The sequence below is a fragment of the Mytilus galloprovincialis genome, chromosome 6, assembly GCF_965363235.1.
Source record: "Mytilus galloprovincialis chromosome 6, xbMytGall1.hap1.1, whole genome shotgun sequence".
Lineage (NCBI taxonomy): Eukaryota > Metazoa > Mollusca > Bivalvia > Mytilida > Mytilidae > Mytilus > Mytilus galloprovincialis.
In genome coordinates, this window is record NC_134843.1 from 84,948,165 (window position 1) to 84,969,436 (window position 21,272).

The 21,272-nt window shown below is 34.9% G+C and overlaps 1 protein-coding gene across 3 annotated transcripts in view; it reads right to left on the reverse strand.

Annotated features, from left to right (window-relative positions):
• LOC143080550 (nephrin-like) overlaps positions 1-21,272 on the reverse strand; it is an 81,508-nt gene that overhangs the window by 48,017 nt on the left and 12,219 nt on the right. For all 3 annotated transcript variants that reach the window (XM_076256440.1, XM_076256439.1, XM_076256438.1), the window contains exons 3-4: positions 3,133-3,405; positions 1,077-1,376 (exon numbers count right to left, since the gene is read on the reverse strand). In XM_076256440.1, the coding sequence (XP_076112555.1) occupies positions 1,077-1,376; positions 3,133-3,405 (573 nt within the window). The remainder of the gene's footprint in view (positions 1-1,076; positions 1,377-3,132; positions 3,406-21,272) is intronic.

Genomic DNA, 21,272 nt, shown 5'->3' on the forward strand with positions numbered 1-21,272 from the left:
AACGGCAAGTATATATTATACCATGAAGAATAAATAGTTCTTATTCCCAAATTTTCTTTAAAAAAATATGAAAACTATATGTCTTAGCATAAACATTAAATATGGTCAACATGCTCCTTTGTTAATCGTCTTTTCCTTTCACCTAGTCTTGTTGAAATAAATTTCTAACTGTCCCAACCTAGCCAACGACAACACGATTTTATTTTGTCTCATGCAAAATTTATCAAATGATGTTTGTCCATTCTATCATACTCCGAAAAATAACAGCATGTTGAAAAATTATTGTGTACACATTACTTCATATACTTAAAACCTTGTTCTGAACTATAGAAAAGATCTTAGGAGTTTGAATTTGTTTTGGAACGACGTTTTATATTTACGTTTTTGAGACTACCCAAGATTTAAATGCTACCTGAAAGTGTAATTGTTATCCTAACAGTTTCACCAATGGCTAATTATGTCAGAATGTAATAAGATACTGTTCTCACAGTCAAAATAAATAGTTTACAACGTTTCAAAGTGTTTCGAGTCACACATTCAGCAACCACTCCAGTAAAAGCCTTTACAGAGAGAATTGCAGAAGCTACCCTGGTTAGCGAGACTACTATACGAAAATTTAAAGAGAGAAAAATAAAAAAGGGATCCTTTTTTTCCCGAGAAAGGCAGAAACTAAGAAACTAAGAGGTCACTCTAAACCTATTGATAATTTTGATAAAGGTGCTTTATAAGACAAAAGAAAACAAGTATATCAAAACGGATATATGCATATTTCGCAACTGCCGTAGTCATGGTTATACTTTCATATTCATAATTTCCAAAATGTGACAATTATTACATGTTTTAAATCTCCATTTTACAAGAAAATCAATGGTTGTGTCTCACTAATTACTCTGTGAATACACATAAAGTGTTTACATATTTACATGGATCAATGACCACAACTGAACAATAAGGTCTTCATTGGTAAGTTTATCCCAAAACACATGTCTATAGATTGACTGCTTTATAATAAACGAACCTGTTAAACCCCGCCCACTCAAGTGAAATTAACCAAGTAATACTTTTACTGTACTTACATTTAACATCTAATGTTTTGCTTGCACTGACACTACCCACTATATTAGAAGCCCGACAAATTATTGTTTGCTCGTTATTGCTTTTGTTTACACTGTACGTCAAGGTAGATACCACTGTTTTTGTTCCATTGTCTGCTATTTCTGTCTTTGATTTTGAAAAACTAGTGACATCATTCCTTCCAATATTCCATGTGAAGCTAGCAGTAGGTCGACTTCCATATGATATACAAGATACTCTCAGTGGTATTGTCTCTTCTGTACTGACTTCGTTTGTATTGAATTTTGGTGTTAAAGGTTTTACTGAAATTTTAATAACTCATTTAAATAAACAATATATATAAAAAGGTTAACATGACTCACAGAAAAAACTAAATAGCACAACAGATCAATTCTATGGAAAGTAATATGCTGACTAGAAGCAGCATTGTTAATGCCTTTGTTATCGAATAGGTCAATTCCACTGCTAGTGTACTGTTGATCTATGAGTATATCATCAGCGCAGTAGTCAGTGCTTCGGTACTGTGACGATTTTTATAACGTACTTTTGTAGAACTCCAAGCTGATTATTTAAACAATCGGTAAGAAATTAACGTTTCAAATCCCTCCGTAAAATAAGACTGAAGATAAATTTGGCTCTTCTTTTTTTTATGGTCTTATAGCTTCTAAATTATCTACGTATTCATACATGTCCGGCTTTTAAATGTTTAGGTTTGAGTGTTTATGCTGGAGGCATATCCAGAAAATCGCTTCAGATGCACGAAATTTAAAGACAATTATTTTAACTTATGTTGATACAAATACTCAGTCATGGTTTTCCGTATAAAGGGATTAAATTATAAAAATATTCGAATTAGCTCTCGCCGCGATATAGCCTTTTTGTGTTAATGCGGCGTAAAGCAACCAACAATCAATCAATCAACCGTATAAAGAGATAATTAAAGGCAAAAGTAGTATACCGTTGTTCATACTCATAAATCAATGGACAAAAAACAAATCGGGGTAACAAACTAAAACTGAGGGAAACGCATTAAATATAAAAGGAGAACAACGACACAACACTTCAATTTAACACACACAGAAACGGACCAAGCATCAGACAAAATCCCACGAGAAAAACAAATATAATATCAAAACTAAATACATGAATTTGGGATAGACAAGTACCGTGACACGTCTTATCACAATGTGAATTTACACTCAAAAATTAAGAGAAAACAAACGACGCAACGTTAAAATGTAACACATACAGAAACGAGCTATATTATTACAATGGCCATATTCCTGACTTGGTACAGGACATTTTTAAAGAAAAAATGGCGGGTTGAACCTGGTTTTGTGGCATGCCAAACCTCCCCTTTTATAGCCATGTGAAATATAACATTAAAAGGACAACTTAACACCACAGGACTACAATATAAATAAATTTGAGAATACAATTGACAAAGAAACACACGAACAACAGCCAACAAAAGGCAACAAGTTGAAAATTTTAATACGTCAGAAGTGCATTTTATCCACACAAGATCCACCAGTGACGCCCAGATACAAAAGTTTGAAAGCCGAAACAAGCACAAAGTCGAACAGCATCGAGGACCAAAATATCAAAAAAGTTGTGCAAAAAACGGCCAGGGTTTTCTGTTAGTTACCAGAACATCCTTAGTATTTAGAATAATTTATACTTTTGCAAACAGTAAATTTATAAAATTACTAAACAAAAGCTGTACATGATAGAACTGAAATATTAACCTATTACAGGAAACAACTGAAATACATTACATAACCAGAGATTTGCAACACAAAATGTAGAAACATTCGAACAAGCCCAAACCCCAACGCCAAGTGACGTCATATTTGAAATTGTAAAAAAATGTAAATAATAATTGTTGTCCTGAATACTTGTCAAAAAGATTATTAGGACAAAACGCCTTAGAAATAATAAAAAGAACAAGATATTATAGAGAAAAATATGTCAATAAAGACTGCCAATTGTAGCAACAAAAAAATCTTTTATCAAGTGAATTTAACAGTACAACCAAGTTCTTCAAAATTTACTTACAATAAAGATTTATTTGCACAGTCACTCTCATTGGACTTTCTAATGCATCACTTGAAGCGTCACATACTATTTGCTTTTGGTGATAATCTCTAGAAATCGTGGGTATTATGAAGCTTATCTCCTGGGTTTGATTGGGTCTTGAGCTATTTAGAATTGACAAGTCAGGTGGAGGCTTTCCACCCTCTGCTATACATCTTATCAGTAAATCTGTTCCTTCCATAACTTCCAACTTATTGGCTATTGATCGAAAGAAATATAAACGTGTAGGGGGTACTGTAAAGAAAAATATACAATATACAATATACAATTCATGCCTGACATATTTTTTTATAAAAAACATGAAATTTTACTGTACATCTTAAGAACCCTTGTTTAAGTCCTTAATAACTTTGTAAAAATTAGTATTCAAAATTAACCCCAAAACAACTTAGACGCTTATAATATGAAGTGAGCATAATTGTATAACAAATAACTTACGCGGCAAGGTTGGGACAAAAAATTATGTTAAAATACTGAGTAAAAACATTAATTAATCGTGAACGGGAAATACTTATGAGCATGAAGAAAGCATAAATTTTAAGGTTTTTTGGTTTGACAAACCATATCTTAATGCTATTGTAAATTTAATGCTCGTTTCAGCATAAAGAAACTCTTCTCTTTTTTTTATTGTATTTAATTATATATGTAGGACTGAAATCTATGGTTGGTTCAAAATCTATGGAAGATTTCTAATCTATGGCAAATGTGAAGTCATGCCATCCCAAATCTATGGAAGATTTTTTACAATCCTAATCAATGGGAAGTTTTGTTATTTCCTAATCTATGGCGGATTTGGTTGTTTCTAAATTTATGGTAAATGTTGTGCAAATGGAAACAAGTGAACATCTACGACAACGGCAGCATGTCTATAAACATTTGTGAAATAAACATTTCATTATGGTCAACCTAATCGTGATGACAACAACAAATTTCGTAAATAATGATTTAATATACCTTAATACAGAATTCAAGATTGAAATGATGTGCCCGTAAAACTAAGCATTTCCTAATCTGTGCATGGTACCCGTTTAATCCATTCACAACAAACCAACAAGAAAGTCCATTAACAAACAAGAAGGCAGTTTTTTTATAAATAAATAAATAAAAATAAACAGTTTGAATTTTCACATAATATCTATTTTATCGTTAATCTTTTACATTTGATGACGATTTAAATCAAATTGGTATCCGGTAATTTTGTCTTTCATTTTATAAAATTTGCTAGACTAAGACGGTAAAATATTTACTATAACTCTTTTTCTAAAATATACGGTACTGCAAACAGCGTCGCCCTTAATCATAGCTGGATTCTGCCGGTACATCACAGTTTGTCCCTCTTCCGTATAATAGTTCACATCGTCCTTTAAACAATCCGCAAATTGTTTCAGAGAGAAATAACTTCATCTGGTATGGTGTTCAAATCTATGAGTTCCGCCATCGTAAAGGCCGGCAACTATGTAATATGGCATTATTCAATTGTGACATTATATGTTACTCTTCTTCCCGGAAAATTACGCAATTTAAAGATCTGCCATAGATTTGGCGAAAACAAAACTCTTCCACAGATTTGATTTGTTTGACGTTTGTAACGTCACATTTGCCATTGATTATGCATCTGCGATAGATTTGGAACCCGCCATAGATTTGAGTCCTACATATATTCAAAGGTAAAGTGATTTTATAGAGGTGATATTGGAAGAAGTCCATATTGCTACCTACAGAAGCAATAACAGCAACAACAACGGCTATCAGTAAAGTCATTACAGAAATTGATCCTGATTTACAGGAGAAAAAAACAAGAAAAAAGAAAAACAAAGACAATACAAAAAGCAAGCCAAAAGTTGAATCAAAAGGACCAATAGACAAATTCATTGTAAACCCTGAATCAACAACACCAGTACAAAAACAGGAGAAAAGACCAGCAACAACCCCTACAGATGAATATCACAACAGACAAACTGATTCCAGTAAATCATCAAAGACATAGGTACAAGAACATTTACCATATATCATTTCCTTTCAAAATATATTATCCATACAACAATGCCTAAGTCAATGGACATAATAATTTGTACTTGTACAAATATCTGTATATACTCCTATTTTATATATATTTATAAAAAACAATTAAAAAAATATGTGGCAGTGTATGATACAATAACATTAGATTGTATATACTCTGCACAAAACAAAATAGAACAATAAACTCTATAAATAGATTGTTGTCAATATAATATGTATAGATCAATGAAACTACTCCTTTTTTTTCCATATGAAATAACAAGTATAGTTATATATACATATGTAATAATTTGTGTTTCAATGTACCACAATATCAATATGTGCGCTATGTCATATAATCATGTAAACAGAAAAGCAATAGCACTCTACTATATTTATATAGATATGCAAATTAATTCCATCGCCATTTCCACACACCTGTATACAAAATGTAAACAAATCAGTTTGACCTATTTATACCTGTTTTTATATGCAGATAATTATCCTTTTTTAGTTGTAACCTCAAAAGTTTCCATTCATGTATTATGTCTTCTTTTTTTTAATTATTTGCATCAGAATCTCCATGTCCTGCTAAATATTTGTATAATTAAAGTCAAGCCCCGTAAACAAAATAGTTGTAATATCTGTACGGTTATCATAAGCACACGAAAGTATTTGATAATAATCTCCCGTTATTTTTGCTACTTGTTTATTAATGTCTTTATTTCTGAAAAGTGTTTTAAAAATATACAATTCACGAAAAATAAATTCAATACTCACCAATTCAGAAAGATATATATTATATCCATCACATTTATATATTTCTATGTATGGTATATTAGTCTATTAAAGTTAATCCTCGTGCGAATTAATCGTTTTACATGTGAAGGTCAATATATTTTACCAGCTAACAATTCTAAATATAGAAATAGAACATGTATACATGTAATTATATTTAGTCTAGCAACTCACACAGTCAAAGCTAAAACTGTCATTAGAGATGCACATATGATTGTATTTTTATCTCTAAATTCTGTATATATTTGTATGTATATTCTGCTTTTTATATTTGAAATACATGTATCAAATACTTTTTTAAAAACAAAATCAAGATGTCAACTAATCCATTGCATATATGTTCTTTAAATTGTCAGGGGTTAGGAAAATATGAAAAAAGAATTAGACTAAAAGAATGGATAAAACAACAAAAATGCAACATAATATTTTTACAAGAAACACATTTTTCGAACAATTCAATAGATAAAGAATTTACGGGCGATTTATATCATAGTTTTGGAAGCACGCAATCAAGAGGTGTTTCGATTTATATCAACCAAAAAATTAAGTATGAAATCATAGATAAATATGTAGATCAAGACGGAAGAATTGTTTTAATCAACATAGAAATCGATAAAAATATATTTACCTTTGTAAACCTTTATGCCCCAAACACATGTAAAGATAGAAATATATTCTTTAAAAAAGCGTTAAGTGTCATTGAAAAATATAGTCTTGGTATAATTATCATAGGCGGTGATATGAATGAAACGCTTAATATAAAAGATAGAAAAAGTAACAAAAAAGATCAACAAAAAATAAAAAATAAGACAAATGGGCTAAAAACTCTGATAAAAAACTAAAAGTTATAGATATATGGAGAGCTATAAATCCAAATAAAACGCAATATACCTGGAAAAGGAAAAATAATGAAGTAGCTAGTAGAATTGATTATTTTCTAGTAAGTGAAGATGTGAGACCAAGAGTACTCAGCACTGATATACGACCTGCAACAATTCAATATACAGATCACTTAGCGATTTCACTTAAAATAAATCATTGTCAAGGGAACAAAGGAAAGGGATACTTCAAATTAAACAACAATATTCTTAACGACGAATCATACAAAATAAAAATAAATACTTTGATAGATAAATATAAAAAATTAAGAAATAAAAAAAGTCTAGCAATCGTGTGGGATCTTTTTAAAATAGAAGTAAGAGAGAAAATTCAAAACTATAGAACATTGTAAATTAAAAGCTAAACATAAAAGAGATGAAATTACAAAACTAGAACAAGAACTTAAACTTTTGAATGAAATTCATGATAACAACCTGGATGGAAAAAAAAATTTGCCAAATATAATAGATTCAATAAATAAAACAGAAGAAACGCTACAAACTCTATATTCAGATAAAATAAAAGGGGCACAAATAAGATCACGAGTTAAATGGATAGAAGAGGGCGAAAAAAATACAAAATATTTCTTGGGATTAGAAAAATCAAGACAAACAAGGAAAAACATTACTGCTATAAGGGACAGTAAAGGAGAAATAACAGAAGATCAAGGCAAAATATTAGATACGGGGAGAAATTATTATGTCAATTTATATAAGTCAACTAACCCTGATCTAACAGAAATTGAAAATTATATTGAAAAAACTAAAATAAATTACAAATTAAGTACAAAAGAAGGCAATGAAATTGACGGCAACCTGACAATAGAGGACGTCAAGTTGGTTACCTATTCCCTATTCCCTATTCATTACCTATTCCCTATTCCCTATTCGTTACCTATTCGTTACCTATTCCCTATTCCCTATTCGTTACCTATTCGTTACTTATTTCCTTTTCCCTATCGTTACCTATTCGTTACTTATTCCCTATTCCTTATTCGTTACTTATTCGATTTTTAATATCCTTCCCCCTTTTTAATTAAGTCTCCCAAACAAAGTTTGGAGACTTATTGTTTTTGCTCAGTTCTTATTATTTTTATTATGTCACCCGATCGACAAGAAAAATGGTGAAAAAAAATAATTTTGGAGTTCCTTGAATTATTTGAGAATGCTTAAGCTTAAAATCTTTAGATTTTAATACAATGTAGGTGCCCACTATATACTGGTTTTGGATGATTTTGGCACATTTTGGAACTGCTATGTTGCCATGGAAACTACACCAAAAATTTCAAAAATATGGAAATGCTCCAATTTTTTTGAAACTTTAGCATAACGATGAGCAACTTTGGTAGATGTGGAATTTGGCGTTGGAACTTCCTAAATGTCTGCCATTTCCATGCAAACAATGCAAAAAGGTCAAATGCTCCAAAAACTTCCGGGTTTGGTGAATAACTTTGGTATGCTTGAACTTAAAATCATCAAATTTTTATGCAATATAGTTGTCCACTATATACAGGTTTTGAATGATTTTGATAATCATTGGAACTACTATGTTATCATGGATACAGGAGCAAAAATTTCAGAATGCTTCAAAATTGATGAAACTTGATATGATTGTTAACTGTCAAGTCTAGATATGACTTTTGAAGTTGGAATTTCCAAAATGGCCACGGTTGCCATGGAAACTGCAAAAATGTCAAAAATTCTCAAAATGGTTTTAACTTAATGAAATTTGATATTATTGGTAACTGACAAGTTTAGATGAGACTTTTGACTTTGAAATTTTTAAAATGGCTGCCATTGCCATTAAAACGGTATACATGTGAAATACTTTAAAATGCTCTGAATATACTGAAAATTTACAAAAAGATGAATAGCCATGCATATTTGTGCATTTACTGTTAAACAAATTTGAAATGGCTGCCGCTTAGTGGCAATAGGGGGAGGGTGACATCCGCTATTGCTTGCAATGGCACTTCTAGTTATTCTTCTTCTTCCTCTTCTTCCTCTTCTTCCTCTTCTTCTTCCGCCACTTTAAAAATTAACTTGTCCGCAGCATTTCTCCAAAACTACTTGTCAGATTTACTTAGGGTTTCATAAAATGTTAGACTAATATGTCTAGGTGAGCCATCACTTAGTTCATTTGTGCATTGGGGTCTATTAAGGGGTATTGGGGGGGGCAGAAGGAAGGGAGGGGTTTACTATAGAACCCTATGGAATTTTATTTTCTAAAGTTTTCAAATGAATATAACTTGAAAACTGTAAGTGATAGATACATGCAGTCTTCAGAAATGATTAAAGGACAATAAAAACAAATCACATGAAATATAGGGGAGTCCCTGGGGGGTCATCCCTACCCCCTTCAATTCGAGAATATGCTTTTAACTTGTAAACGGTCCAGATCCCCACCCCTAAACCATATATATTCTTGTATGGGACAATAAAACTAATCAAATGAAATTAAATAAAAGTACCTGGGGTCACCCCCACCCCGTTCAATTTGAGAATGTACTATTATCTTGTAAACCGTCCAGATCCCCACCCCTAAACCATATATATTTTTGAAAAGGACGATAAAACAAATCAAATGAAATTAAATGGAAGTCCCCGGGGGTCATCCCCACCCCGTTCAATTTTAGAATGTGCTATTATCTTGTAAACGGTCCAGATCCCCACCCCTAAACCATATATATTCTTGTAGGGGACAATAAAACTAATCAAATGAAATTAAATGGAAGTTCCAGGGGGTCACCCCAACCCCGTTCAATTTGAGAATGTACTATTATCTTGTAAATGGTCCAGATCCCCACCCCTAAACCATATATATTCTTGTAGGGGACAATAAAACAAATGAAATAAAATAAAAGGAAAGTCCCTAGGGGGTCAGCCCACCCCCTCTTGTTTGAAAACTTGTAAACGGTCAACATCCCCACCCCTAAACTATATATATTCTTGTAAGGGACAATAAAACTAATCAAATGAAATTAAATGGAAGTTCCTGGTGGGTCACCCCCACCCCGTTCAATTTGAGAATGTACTATTATCTTGTAAATGGTCCAGATCCCCACCCCTAAACCATATATATTCTTGTAGGGGACAATAAAACAAATGAAACAAAATAAAAAGGAAAGTCCCTAGGGGGTCAGCCCACCCCCTCTTGTTTGAAAACTTGTAAACGGTCAACATCCCCACCCCTAAACTATATATATTCTTGTAAGGGACAATAAAACTAATCAAATGAAATTAAATGGAAGTTCCTTGGGGTCACCCCCACCCCGTTCAATTTGAGAATGTACTATTATCTTGTAAATGGTCCAGATCCCCACCCCTAAACCATATATGTTCTTGTAGGGGACAATAAAACAAATTAAATGAGATAAAAGGAAAGTCCTGAGGGGGTCATCCCACCCCCTCTTGTTTGAAAACTTGTAAACGGTCAACATCCCTACCCCTAAACCATATATATTCTTGTAGGGGACAATAAAACAAATAAAATGAAATGTAGGTAAAGTCCCTGGGGGTCACCACCACCCCCTCCTGTTTGAATACTTGTAAATGGTGGAGATCCCCACCAGTAAGCCATATATATTCTTGTATGGGACAAAAAATCAAATCAAATGAACATGGGACCATATGAATTGCGAGTTATGGGAGCTTTGTTTGGGAGACTTCGTAACAGCATCCTGTTACAATTACTTCTTGTTGTTTATACTCTTATATCTGGTAAAAGTTCTAAATTTGTTGAGGTAAAATGATCTTTTTATGACCTATTTATATGTGTTTTTGCTCAACCGATCCTTTTACTCTATGTTCGATACTCATTTGTTCCTTATTTGATTTTTATACGTTCTACCTTTTAACTGCTTTATGTCCGTATGTTTGAAGATGGATCTTGGTTCGAAGGGATGAAACCACCGTGTTAGCGTTTGCATAAAAAAAAGATGTAGTATGATTGCCAATGAGACAACAACCCACAATAGACCAAAATGACACAGAAACTATTAACTATAGGTCAATGTACGGCCTTCAACAATGAGCATAGCCCAAACCGTGTAGTCACCTATAAAAGGCCCAGATATGACAATTTCAAACAATTCAAACAACAAAACTAACGGCCGTATTTCATATACAAAAAAAATTAACGGATAACAAATATGTAACACAAAAACAAACAATAACTGCTTAATTTCAGGCTCTTGTCTAGGGACAGGCACATACTAACATAATGTGGTGGGGTTAAACATGTTAGCAGGGTGTACATCGTTTCGGAGCATGCTATTACCTTGTTAAATTCGTTCCATCACTCGCTTATAATTCGCTTATAATACGTGTATCATAGGTTGCACCTTTTAAAACATGATTTTCAATTGTTCAATTGTTGTCTCTTGTGGTAGATTTGGGTTCTTAGAGGTGATATAACTCTATAAGCGCATATGTACCCGTTCCAGCGCTCGGATAATACCCTGTTAAATATTCGTTACTTATTCGCTTTTAATGCGCAGGGTATACGTTGCACCTTGAAATAAATCGTTTTTTAATTGTGTTCGTGTCTCTGGTGGTAACAATGTGTTCTTAGAGATGAAATGACCCTATTAGCGCGCATGTACCCGTTCCAGCGCTCGGTTAATACCCTGTTACCTATTCGTTACCTATTCGTGACTTATTCGCTTTAAATACGTTTGTTGTACGTTGCACCTTTTAGAAAAGGATTTTCACTTGTGTTCATGTCTCTGGTGGTAACAATGTGTTCTTAGAGATGAAATGACCCTATTAGCGCATATGTACCCGTTCCAGCGCTCGGTTAATACCCTGTTACCTATTCGTTACCTATTCGTTACTTATTCGCTTTAAATACGTTTGTTGTATGTAGCAACTTTTAGAAAAGGATTTTCACTTGTGTTCATGTCTCTGATGGTAACAATGTGTAATTAGAGATGAAATCACCCTATTAGCGTGCATGTGCCCGTTCCAGCGCTCGGTTAATACCCTGTTACCTATTCGTTACCTATTCACTTATAATACGTTTGTTGTACGTTGCACCTTTTAGAAAAGGATTTTCAATTGTGTCCATGTCTCTGGTGGTAACAATGTGTTCTTAAAGATGAAATGTCCCTATTAGCGCGCATGTACCCGTTCCAGCGCTCGGTTAATACCCTGTTACCTATTCGTTACTTATTCGTTACCTATTCACTAATAATACGTTTGTTGTACGTTGCACCTTTTAGAAAAGGATTTTCAATTGTGTTCATGTCTCTGGTGGTAACAATGTGTTCTTACAGATGAAATGACTCTATAAGCGCATATGTGCCCGTTCCAGCGCTCGGTTAATACCCTGTTACCTATTCGTTACCTATTCGTTACTTATTCGCTTTAAATACGTTTGTTGTACGTAGCACCTTTTAGAAAAGGATTTTCACTTGTGTTCATGTCTCTGCTGGTAACAATGTGTAATTAAAGATACAATGACCCTATTAGCGTGCATGTACCCGTTCCAGCGCTCGATTAATACCCTGCTACCTATTCGTTACCTATTCGTTACCTATTCATTTATAATACATTTGTTGTACGTTGCACCTTTTAGAAAAGGATTTTCAATTGTGTTCATGTCTCTGGTGGTAACAATGTGTTCTTAGAGATGAAATGACCCTGTAAGCGCATATGTACCCGTTCAAGCGCTCGGTTAATACCCTGTTACTTATTCGTTCCTTATTTGCTTTTAATGCGCGGGGTAAATATACGTTGCACCTTGAAATAAATCGTTTTTTAATTGTGTTCATGTCTCTGGTGGTAACAATATGTTCTTAGAGACGAAATGACCCTATTAGAGCGCACGTACCCGTTCCAGCGCTCGGTTAATAACCTGTTACCTATTCGTTACCTATTCGTTACCTATTCACTTATAATACGTTTGTTGTACGTTGCACCTTTAAGAAAAGGATTTTCAATTGTGTCCTTGACTCTGGTGGTAACAATGTGTTCTTAGAGATGAAATGACCCTATTAGCGCGCATGTACCCGTTCCAGCGCTCGGTTAATATCCTGTTACCTATTCGTTACCTATTCGTTACCTATTCGTTATCTATTCGTTACCTATTCGTTACCTATTCGTTATCTATTCGTTATCTATTCGTTACCTATTCGTTACCTATTCGTTACCTATTCGTTACCTATTCGCTGATAATACGTTTGTTGTACGTTGCACCTTTTAGAAAAGTATTTTCAATTGTGTTCATGTCTCTGGTGGTAACAATGTGTTCTTAGAGATGAAATTACCCTATTAGCCCATATGTTCCCGTTTCAGCGCTCGACTGATACCCTGTTACTTATTGTTTCCTTATTCGCTTTAAATACGCGTGCTATGCGTTGCACCTTGAAATAAGAAGTAAGGAATAGGTAACAAGGTATTAGCCGAGCGCTGGAACGGGTACATACGGGCTAAAAGGGATATTTCATCTCTAAGAACACATTGTTACCACCAGAGACATAAACACAAATGAAAATCTTTTTCGCAAAGGTGCAACGTACAACAAACGTATTATAAGCGAATAAGTAACGAATAGGTAACGAATAGGTAACAGGGTATTAACCGAGCGCTGGAACGGGTACATGCGCGCTAATAGGGTCATTTCATCTCTAAGAACACATTGTTACCACCAGCGACATAAACACAATTAAAAAACAATTTATTTCAAGGTGCAACGTATACCCTGCGCATTAAAAGCGAATAAGTAACGAATAGGTAACCGGGTATTACCCGTGCGCTGGAACGGGTACATACGCGCTAATAGGGGTATTTTATCTATAAGAACACATTATTACCACAAGAGATATGAACACAATTGAAAATCCGTTTCTTAAAGGTGCAACGTACAACAAACGTATTATAAGTGAATAGGTAACGAATAGGTAACGAATAGGTAACGAATAGGTAACATGGTATTATCCGAGCGCTGGAACGGGTACATGCACGCTAATAGAGTCATTTCATCTCTAAGAAGACATTGTTACCACCAGAGACATGAACACAATTGAAAATCCTTTTCTAAAAGGTGCAACGTACAATAAACGTATTATAAGTGAATAGCTAACGAATAGGTAACAGGGTATTAACCGAGCGCTTGAACGGGTACATGCACGCCAATAGGGTCATTTCATCTCTAAAAGCACATTGTTACCACCAGAGACATGAACACAATGAAAAAACGATTTATTTCAAGGTGCAACGAATACCCTGTGCATTAAAAGCAAATGAGGAACGAATAAGTAACCGGGTATTATCCGAGCGCTGGAACGGGTACACACGCGCTAATAGGGGTATTTAATCTATAAGCACACATTATTACCACCAGGCATATGAACACAATTGAAAATCCTTTTCTAATAGGTGCAACGTACAACAAACGTATTAAAAGCGAATAAGTAACGAATAGGTAACGAATAGGTAACGAATAGGTAACAGGGTATTAACCGAGCGCTGGAACGGGTACATGCGCGCTAATAGGGTCATTTTATGTCTAAGAACACATTGTTACCACCAGAGACACGAACACAATTAAAAAACGATTTATTTCAAGGTGCAACGTATACCCTGCGCTTTAAAAGCGAATAAGGAACGAATAAGTAACCGGGTATTATCCGAGCGCTGGAACGGGTAATATGGACTAATAGGGGTATTTCATCTATAAGAACACATTGTTACCACCAGAGACATGGACACAATTGAAAATCCTTTTCTAAAAGGTGCAACTTACAACAAACGTATTATAAGTGAATAGGTAACGAATAGGTAACAGGGTATTAACCGAGCGCTGGAACGAGTACATGCGCGATAATAGGGTCATTTCATCTCTAATTACAAATTGTTACCACCAGAGACATGAACACAAGTGAAAATCCTTTTCTTAAAGGTGCAACGTACAACAAACGTATTTAAAGCGAATAAGTAACGAATAGGTAACGAATAGGTAACAGGGTATTAACCGAGCGCTGGAACGGGTACATATGTGCTAATAGGGTCATTTCATCTCTAAGAACACATTGTTACCACCAGAGACATGAACACAATTGAAAATCCTTTTCTAAAAGATGCAACGTACAACAAATGTATTATAAGTGAATAGGTAAGGAATAGGTAACGAATAGGTAACACGGTATTAACCGAGCGCTAGAACGGGTACATGCGCGCTAATAGGGTCATTTTATGTCTAAGAACACATTGTTACCACCAGAGACACGAACACAATTAAAAAACGATTTATTTCAAGGTGCAATGATACCCTGCGCTTTAAAAACGAATAAGGAACGAATAAGTAACCGGGTATTATCCGAGCGCTGGAACGGGTAATATGCGCTAATAGGGGTATTTCATCTATAGGAACACATTGTTACCACCAGAGACATGGACACAATTGAAAATCCTTTTCTAAAAGGTGCAACGTACAACAAACGTATTATAAGTGAATATGTAACCAATAGGTAACGAATAGGTAACAGGGTATTAACCGAGCGCTGGAACGAGTACATGCGCGATAATAGGGTCATTTCATCTCTAACTACACATTGTTACCACCAGAGACATGAACACAAGTGAAAATCCTTTTCTTAAAGGTGCAACGTACAACAAACGTATTTAAAGCGAATGAGTAACGAATAGGTAACAGGGTATTAACCGAGCGCTGGAACGGGTACATATGCGCTAATAGGGTCATTTCATCTCTAAAAACACATTTTTACCACCAGAGACACAAACACAATTAAAAAACGATTTATTTCAAGGTGCAACGTATACCCTGCGCTTTAAAAGCGAATAAGGAACGAATAAGTAACCGGGTATTATCCGAGCGCTGGAACGGGTAATATGCGCTTATAGGGGTATTTCATCTATAAGAACACATTGTTACCACCAGAGACATGGACACAATTGAAAATTCTTTTCTGAAAGGTGCAACGTACAACAAACGTATTATAAGTGAATAGGTAACGAATAGGTAACAGGGTATTAACCGAGCGCTGGAACGATTACATGCGCGATAATAGGCTCATTTCATTTCTAATTACACATTGTTACCACCAGAGAAATGAACACAAGTGAAAATCCTTTTCTTAAAGGTGCAACGTACAACAAACGTATTTAAAGCGAATAAGTAACGAATAGGTAACGAATAGGTAACAGGGTATTAACTGAGCGCTGGAACGGGTACATATGCGCTAATAGGGTCATTTCATCTCTAAGAACACATTGTTACCACCAGAGACATGAACACAATTGAAAATCATTTTCTAAAAGGTGCAACGTACAACAAACGTATTATAAGTGAATAGGTAACGAATAGGTAACGAATAGGTAACAGGGTATTAACCGAGCGCTGGAACGGGTACATCCGCGCTAATAGGGTCATTTCATTTCTAAGAACACATTGTTACCACCAGAGACATGGACACAATTGAAAATCCTTTTCTAAAAGATGCAACGTACAACAAACGTATTATAAGTAAATAGGTAACGAATAGGTAACGAATAGGTAACAGGGTATTAACCAAGCGCTGGAACGGGTACATGCACGCTAATAGGGTCATTTCATCTCTAATTACACATTGTTACCACCAGAGACATGAACACAAGTGAAAATCCTTTTCTTAAAGGTGCAACGTACAAGAAACGTATTTAAAGCGAATAAGTAACGAATAGGTAACGAATAGGTAACAGGGTATTAACCGAGCGCTGGAACGGTACATATGCGCTAATAGGGTCATTTCATCTCTAAGACCACATTGTTACCACCAGAGACATGAACACAATTGAAAATCCTTTTCTTAAAGGTGCAACGTACAACAAATGTATTATAAGTGAATAGGTAACGAATAGGTAACAGGGTATTAACCGAGCGCTGGAACGGGTACATGCGCGCTAATAGGGTCATTTTATCTCTAAGAACACATTGTTACCACCAGAGACATGCACACAATTGAAAATCCTTTTCTAAAAGGTGCAACGTACAACAAATGTATTATAAGTGAATAGGTAACGAATAGGTAACAGGGTATTAACCGAGCGCTGGAACGGGTACATGCACGCTAATAGGGTAATTTCATCTCTAATTACACATTGTTACCACCAGAGACATGAACACAATTGAAAATCCTTTTCTAAAAGGTGCAACGTACAACAAATATATTATAAGTGAATAGGTAACGAATAGGTAACGAATAGGTAACAGGGTATTAACCGAGCGCTGGAACGGGTACACGCGCGCTAATAGGGTTATTTCATCTCTAAGAAGACATTGTTACCACCAAAGACACGAACACAATTAAAAAACGATTTATTTCAAGGTGCAACGTATACCCTGCGCATTAAAAGCGAATAAGGAACGAATAAGTAACCGGGTATTATCCGAGCGCTGGAACGGGTAATATGCGCTAATAGGGGTATTTCATCTATAAGAACACATTATTACCACAAGAGATATGAACACAAATGAAAATCCGTTTCTTAAAGGTGCAACGTACAACAAACGTATTAAAAGCGAATAAGTAACGAATAGGTAACAGGGTATTAACCGAGCGCTGGAACGGGTACATACGCTCTAATAGGGTCATTTCATCTCTAATTACACATTGTTACCACCAGAGACATGAACACAATTAAAAAACGATTTATTTCAAGGTGCAACGTATACTTACTCCGCGCATTTAAAGCGAATAAGGAACGAATAAGTAACAGGGTATTATCCGAGCGCTGGAACGGGTACATACGCGCTAATAGGGATATTTCATCTATAAGAACACATTATTACCACCAGAGATATGAACACAGTTGAAAATCCTTTTCTAAAAGGTGCAACGTACAACAAACGTATTAAAAGCGAATAAGTAACGAATATTTAACAGGGTATTATCCGAGCGCTGGAACGGGTACATATGCGCTTATAGAGTTATATCACCTCTAAGAACCCAAATCTACCACAAGAGACAACAAAACAATTGAAAATCATGTTTTAAAAGGTGCAACCTATGATACACGTATTATAAGCGAATTATAAGCGAGTGATGGAACGAATTAAACAAGGTAATAGCATTGCTCCGAAACGATGTACACCCTGCTAACATATTTAACCCCACTACATTATGTTAGTATGTGCCTGTCCCTAGACAAGAGCCTGAAATTAAGTAGTTATCGTTTGTTTTTGTGTTACATATTTGTTTTCCGCTAATTTTTTTGTATATGAAATACGGCCGTTAGTTTTGTTGTTTGAATTGTTTGAAATTGTCATATCTGGGCCTTTTATAGGTGACTACACGGTTTGGGCTATGCTCATTGTTGAAGGCCGTACATTGACCTATGTTGATAGTTTCTGTGTCATTTTGGTCTATTGTGGGTTGTTGTCTCATTGGCAATCATACTACATCTTTTTTTTTTATGCAAGCGCTAACACGGTAATTTCATCCCTTCGAACCAAGATCAATCTTCAAACCTACGGACATAAAGCAGTTAAAAGGTAGAACGTATAAAAATCAAATAAGGAACAAATGAGTATCGAACATAGAGTAAAAGGATCGGTTGAGCAAAAACACATATAAATAGGTCATAAAAAGATCATTTTACCTCAACAAATTTAGAACTATTACCAGATATAAGAGTATAAACAACAAGAAGTAATTGTAACAGGATGCTGTTACGAAGTCTCCCAAACAAAGCTCCCATAACTCGCAATTCATATGGTCCCATGTTCATTTGATTTGATTTTTTGTCCCATACAAGAATATATATGGCTTACTGGTGGGGATCTCCACCATTTACAAGTATTCAAACAGGAGGGGGTGGTGGTGACCCCCAGGGACTTTACCTACATTTCATTTTATTTGTTTTATTGTCCCCTACAAGAATATATATGGTTTAGGGGTGGGGATCTGGACCATTTACAAGATAATAGTACATTCTCAAATTGAACGGGGTGGGGGTGACCCTAAGGAACTTCCATTTAATTTCATTTGATTAGTTTATTGTCCCTTACAAGAATATATATAGTTTATGGGTGGGGATGTTGACCGTTTACAAGTTTTTAAACAAGAGGGGGTGGGCTGACCCCCTAGGGACTTTCCTTTTATTTTATTTCATTTGTTTTATTGTTCCCTACAAGAATATATATGGTTTAGGGTGGGGATCTGGACCATTTACAAGATAATAGTACATTCTCAAATTGAACGGGGTGGGGGTGACCCCCAGGAACTTCCATTTAATTTCATTTGATTAGTTTTATTGTCCTTTACAAGAATATATATGTTTTAGGGGTTGGGATCTGGACCGTGTACAAGATAATAACACATTCTAAAATTGAACAGGGTGGGGATGACCCCCGGGGACTTCCATTTAATTTAATTTTATTTGTTTTATCGTCCTATTCAAGAATATATATGGTTTAGGGGTGGGGATCTGGACCGTTTACAAGATAATAGTACATTCTCAAATTGAACGGGGTGAGGCTGACCCCCAGGAACTTTTATTTAATTTCATTTGATTAGTTTTATTGTCCCATACAAGAATATATATGGTTTAGGGGTGGGATCTGGACCGTTTACAAGTCAAAAGCATATTCTCGAATTGAAAGGGGTAGGGATGACCCCCCCCCCCCCAGGGACTCCCCTATATTTCATGTGATTTGTTTTATTGTCCTTTAATCATTTCTGAAGACTGCATGTATCTATCACTTACAGTTTTCAAGTTATATTCATTTGAAAATTTTAGAAAATAAAATCCCATAGGGTTCTTTAGTAAACCCCTCCCTTCTTTCTGCACCCCCCCCCCAAATACCCCTAAATAGACCCCAATGCACAAATGAACGATTGATGGCTCACCTAGACATATTAGTCTATCATTTTATGAAACCCTAAGTAAATCTGACAAGTAGTTTTGGAGAAATGCTGCGGACAAGTTAATTTTTAAAGTGGCGGAAGAAGAAGAGGAAGAAGAGGAAGAAGAAGAAGAATAATAACTAGAATTGCCATTGCAAGCAATAGCGGATGTCACCCTCCCCCTATTGCCACTAAGCGGCAGCCATTTAAAAAAATGTTTAAAATTGAATGCACAAATATACATGACTATACATCTTTCTGTAATTTTTTTAGTTCATTAAGATCATTTTAAAACAAATTTCATTTCTGTCGTTTCCATGGCAACGGCAGCCATTTTGAAATTTTCAAAGTCATAAGTCTCATCTATACATGCCAGTTAATCAAAATATCAAGTTTCATTAAGTTCAAAGCATTTTGAATTTTTTTTACATTTTTGCAGTTTCCATGGCAACGATGGCCTTTTTGGAAATTCCATCATCAAAAGTCTCATCCAGACTTGCCAGTCTACAATTATATAAAGTTTCATAAAATTTTGAGCATTTTGAAATTTTTGAAATTTTTGACACTTTTGATGGTTCCTATGGCAACAGAGATCATTCCCAAAAGTCAATGGCATATACCACATTGGTACATGGGAGGGACCATACCATCAAAGTTTCGATCAATTTGACCTCCATTTTAAGAAAGTAAATGCCACTTTAAGGTTTTTGAACCATTTTGACCTGTTTTGCATTGTTTCCATGGTAACGGCAGACATTTTTGAAATTCTAACGCCAAATTCCACATCTACCAATGTAGCTCATCGTTACTGTAAAGTTTCGTTAATTTTGGAGCATTTTGATATTTTTGAAAATTTTGGTGTAGTTTCCATGGCAACATAGTAGTTCTAATGATTGCCAAAATCCTCTAAAACCAGTATATAGTGGGCACCTACCTTGTATCAAAATATAATGATTCTGAGTTTAAGCATATCCAAATAATTCATTAAAACCAAAAACTGATTTTTTCACATTTGTTCTGTTTCCATGGTAACGGCAGCAATTTGTTAGTTCTAAAGTTGCACTGCAACTCGAAAGTCAGGGTTCCTTGTTATAGTGAACTATCATTTAGATTGGTTCCTTTGGTTCCGAGAAAGCGGGCGGACAAAATTAGGTGGAAGAAAAATAATAATAGGGAAAAAGAAACAGAGGAAAAGCAATATGTCACCCGACATTGTCGATCGGGTGACATAAAAATAATAAGAACTGAGCAAAAACAATAAGACTCCAAACTTTGTTTAGGAGACTTAATTAAAAAGGGGGAAGGATATTAAAAATCGAATAAGTAACGAATAAGGAATAGGGAATAAGTAACGAGTAGGTAACGATAGGGAATAGGGAATAAGTAACGAATAAGTAACGAATAGGGAATAGGGAATAGGTAACGAATAGGTAACGAATAGGGAATAGGGAATAGGTAACGAATAGGTAACGAATAGGGAATAGGGAATAGGTAACGAATAGGTAACGAATAGGGAATAGGGAATAGGTAACGAATAGGTAACGAATAGGGAATAGGGAATAGGTAACGAATAGGG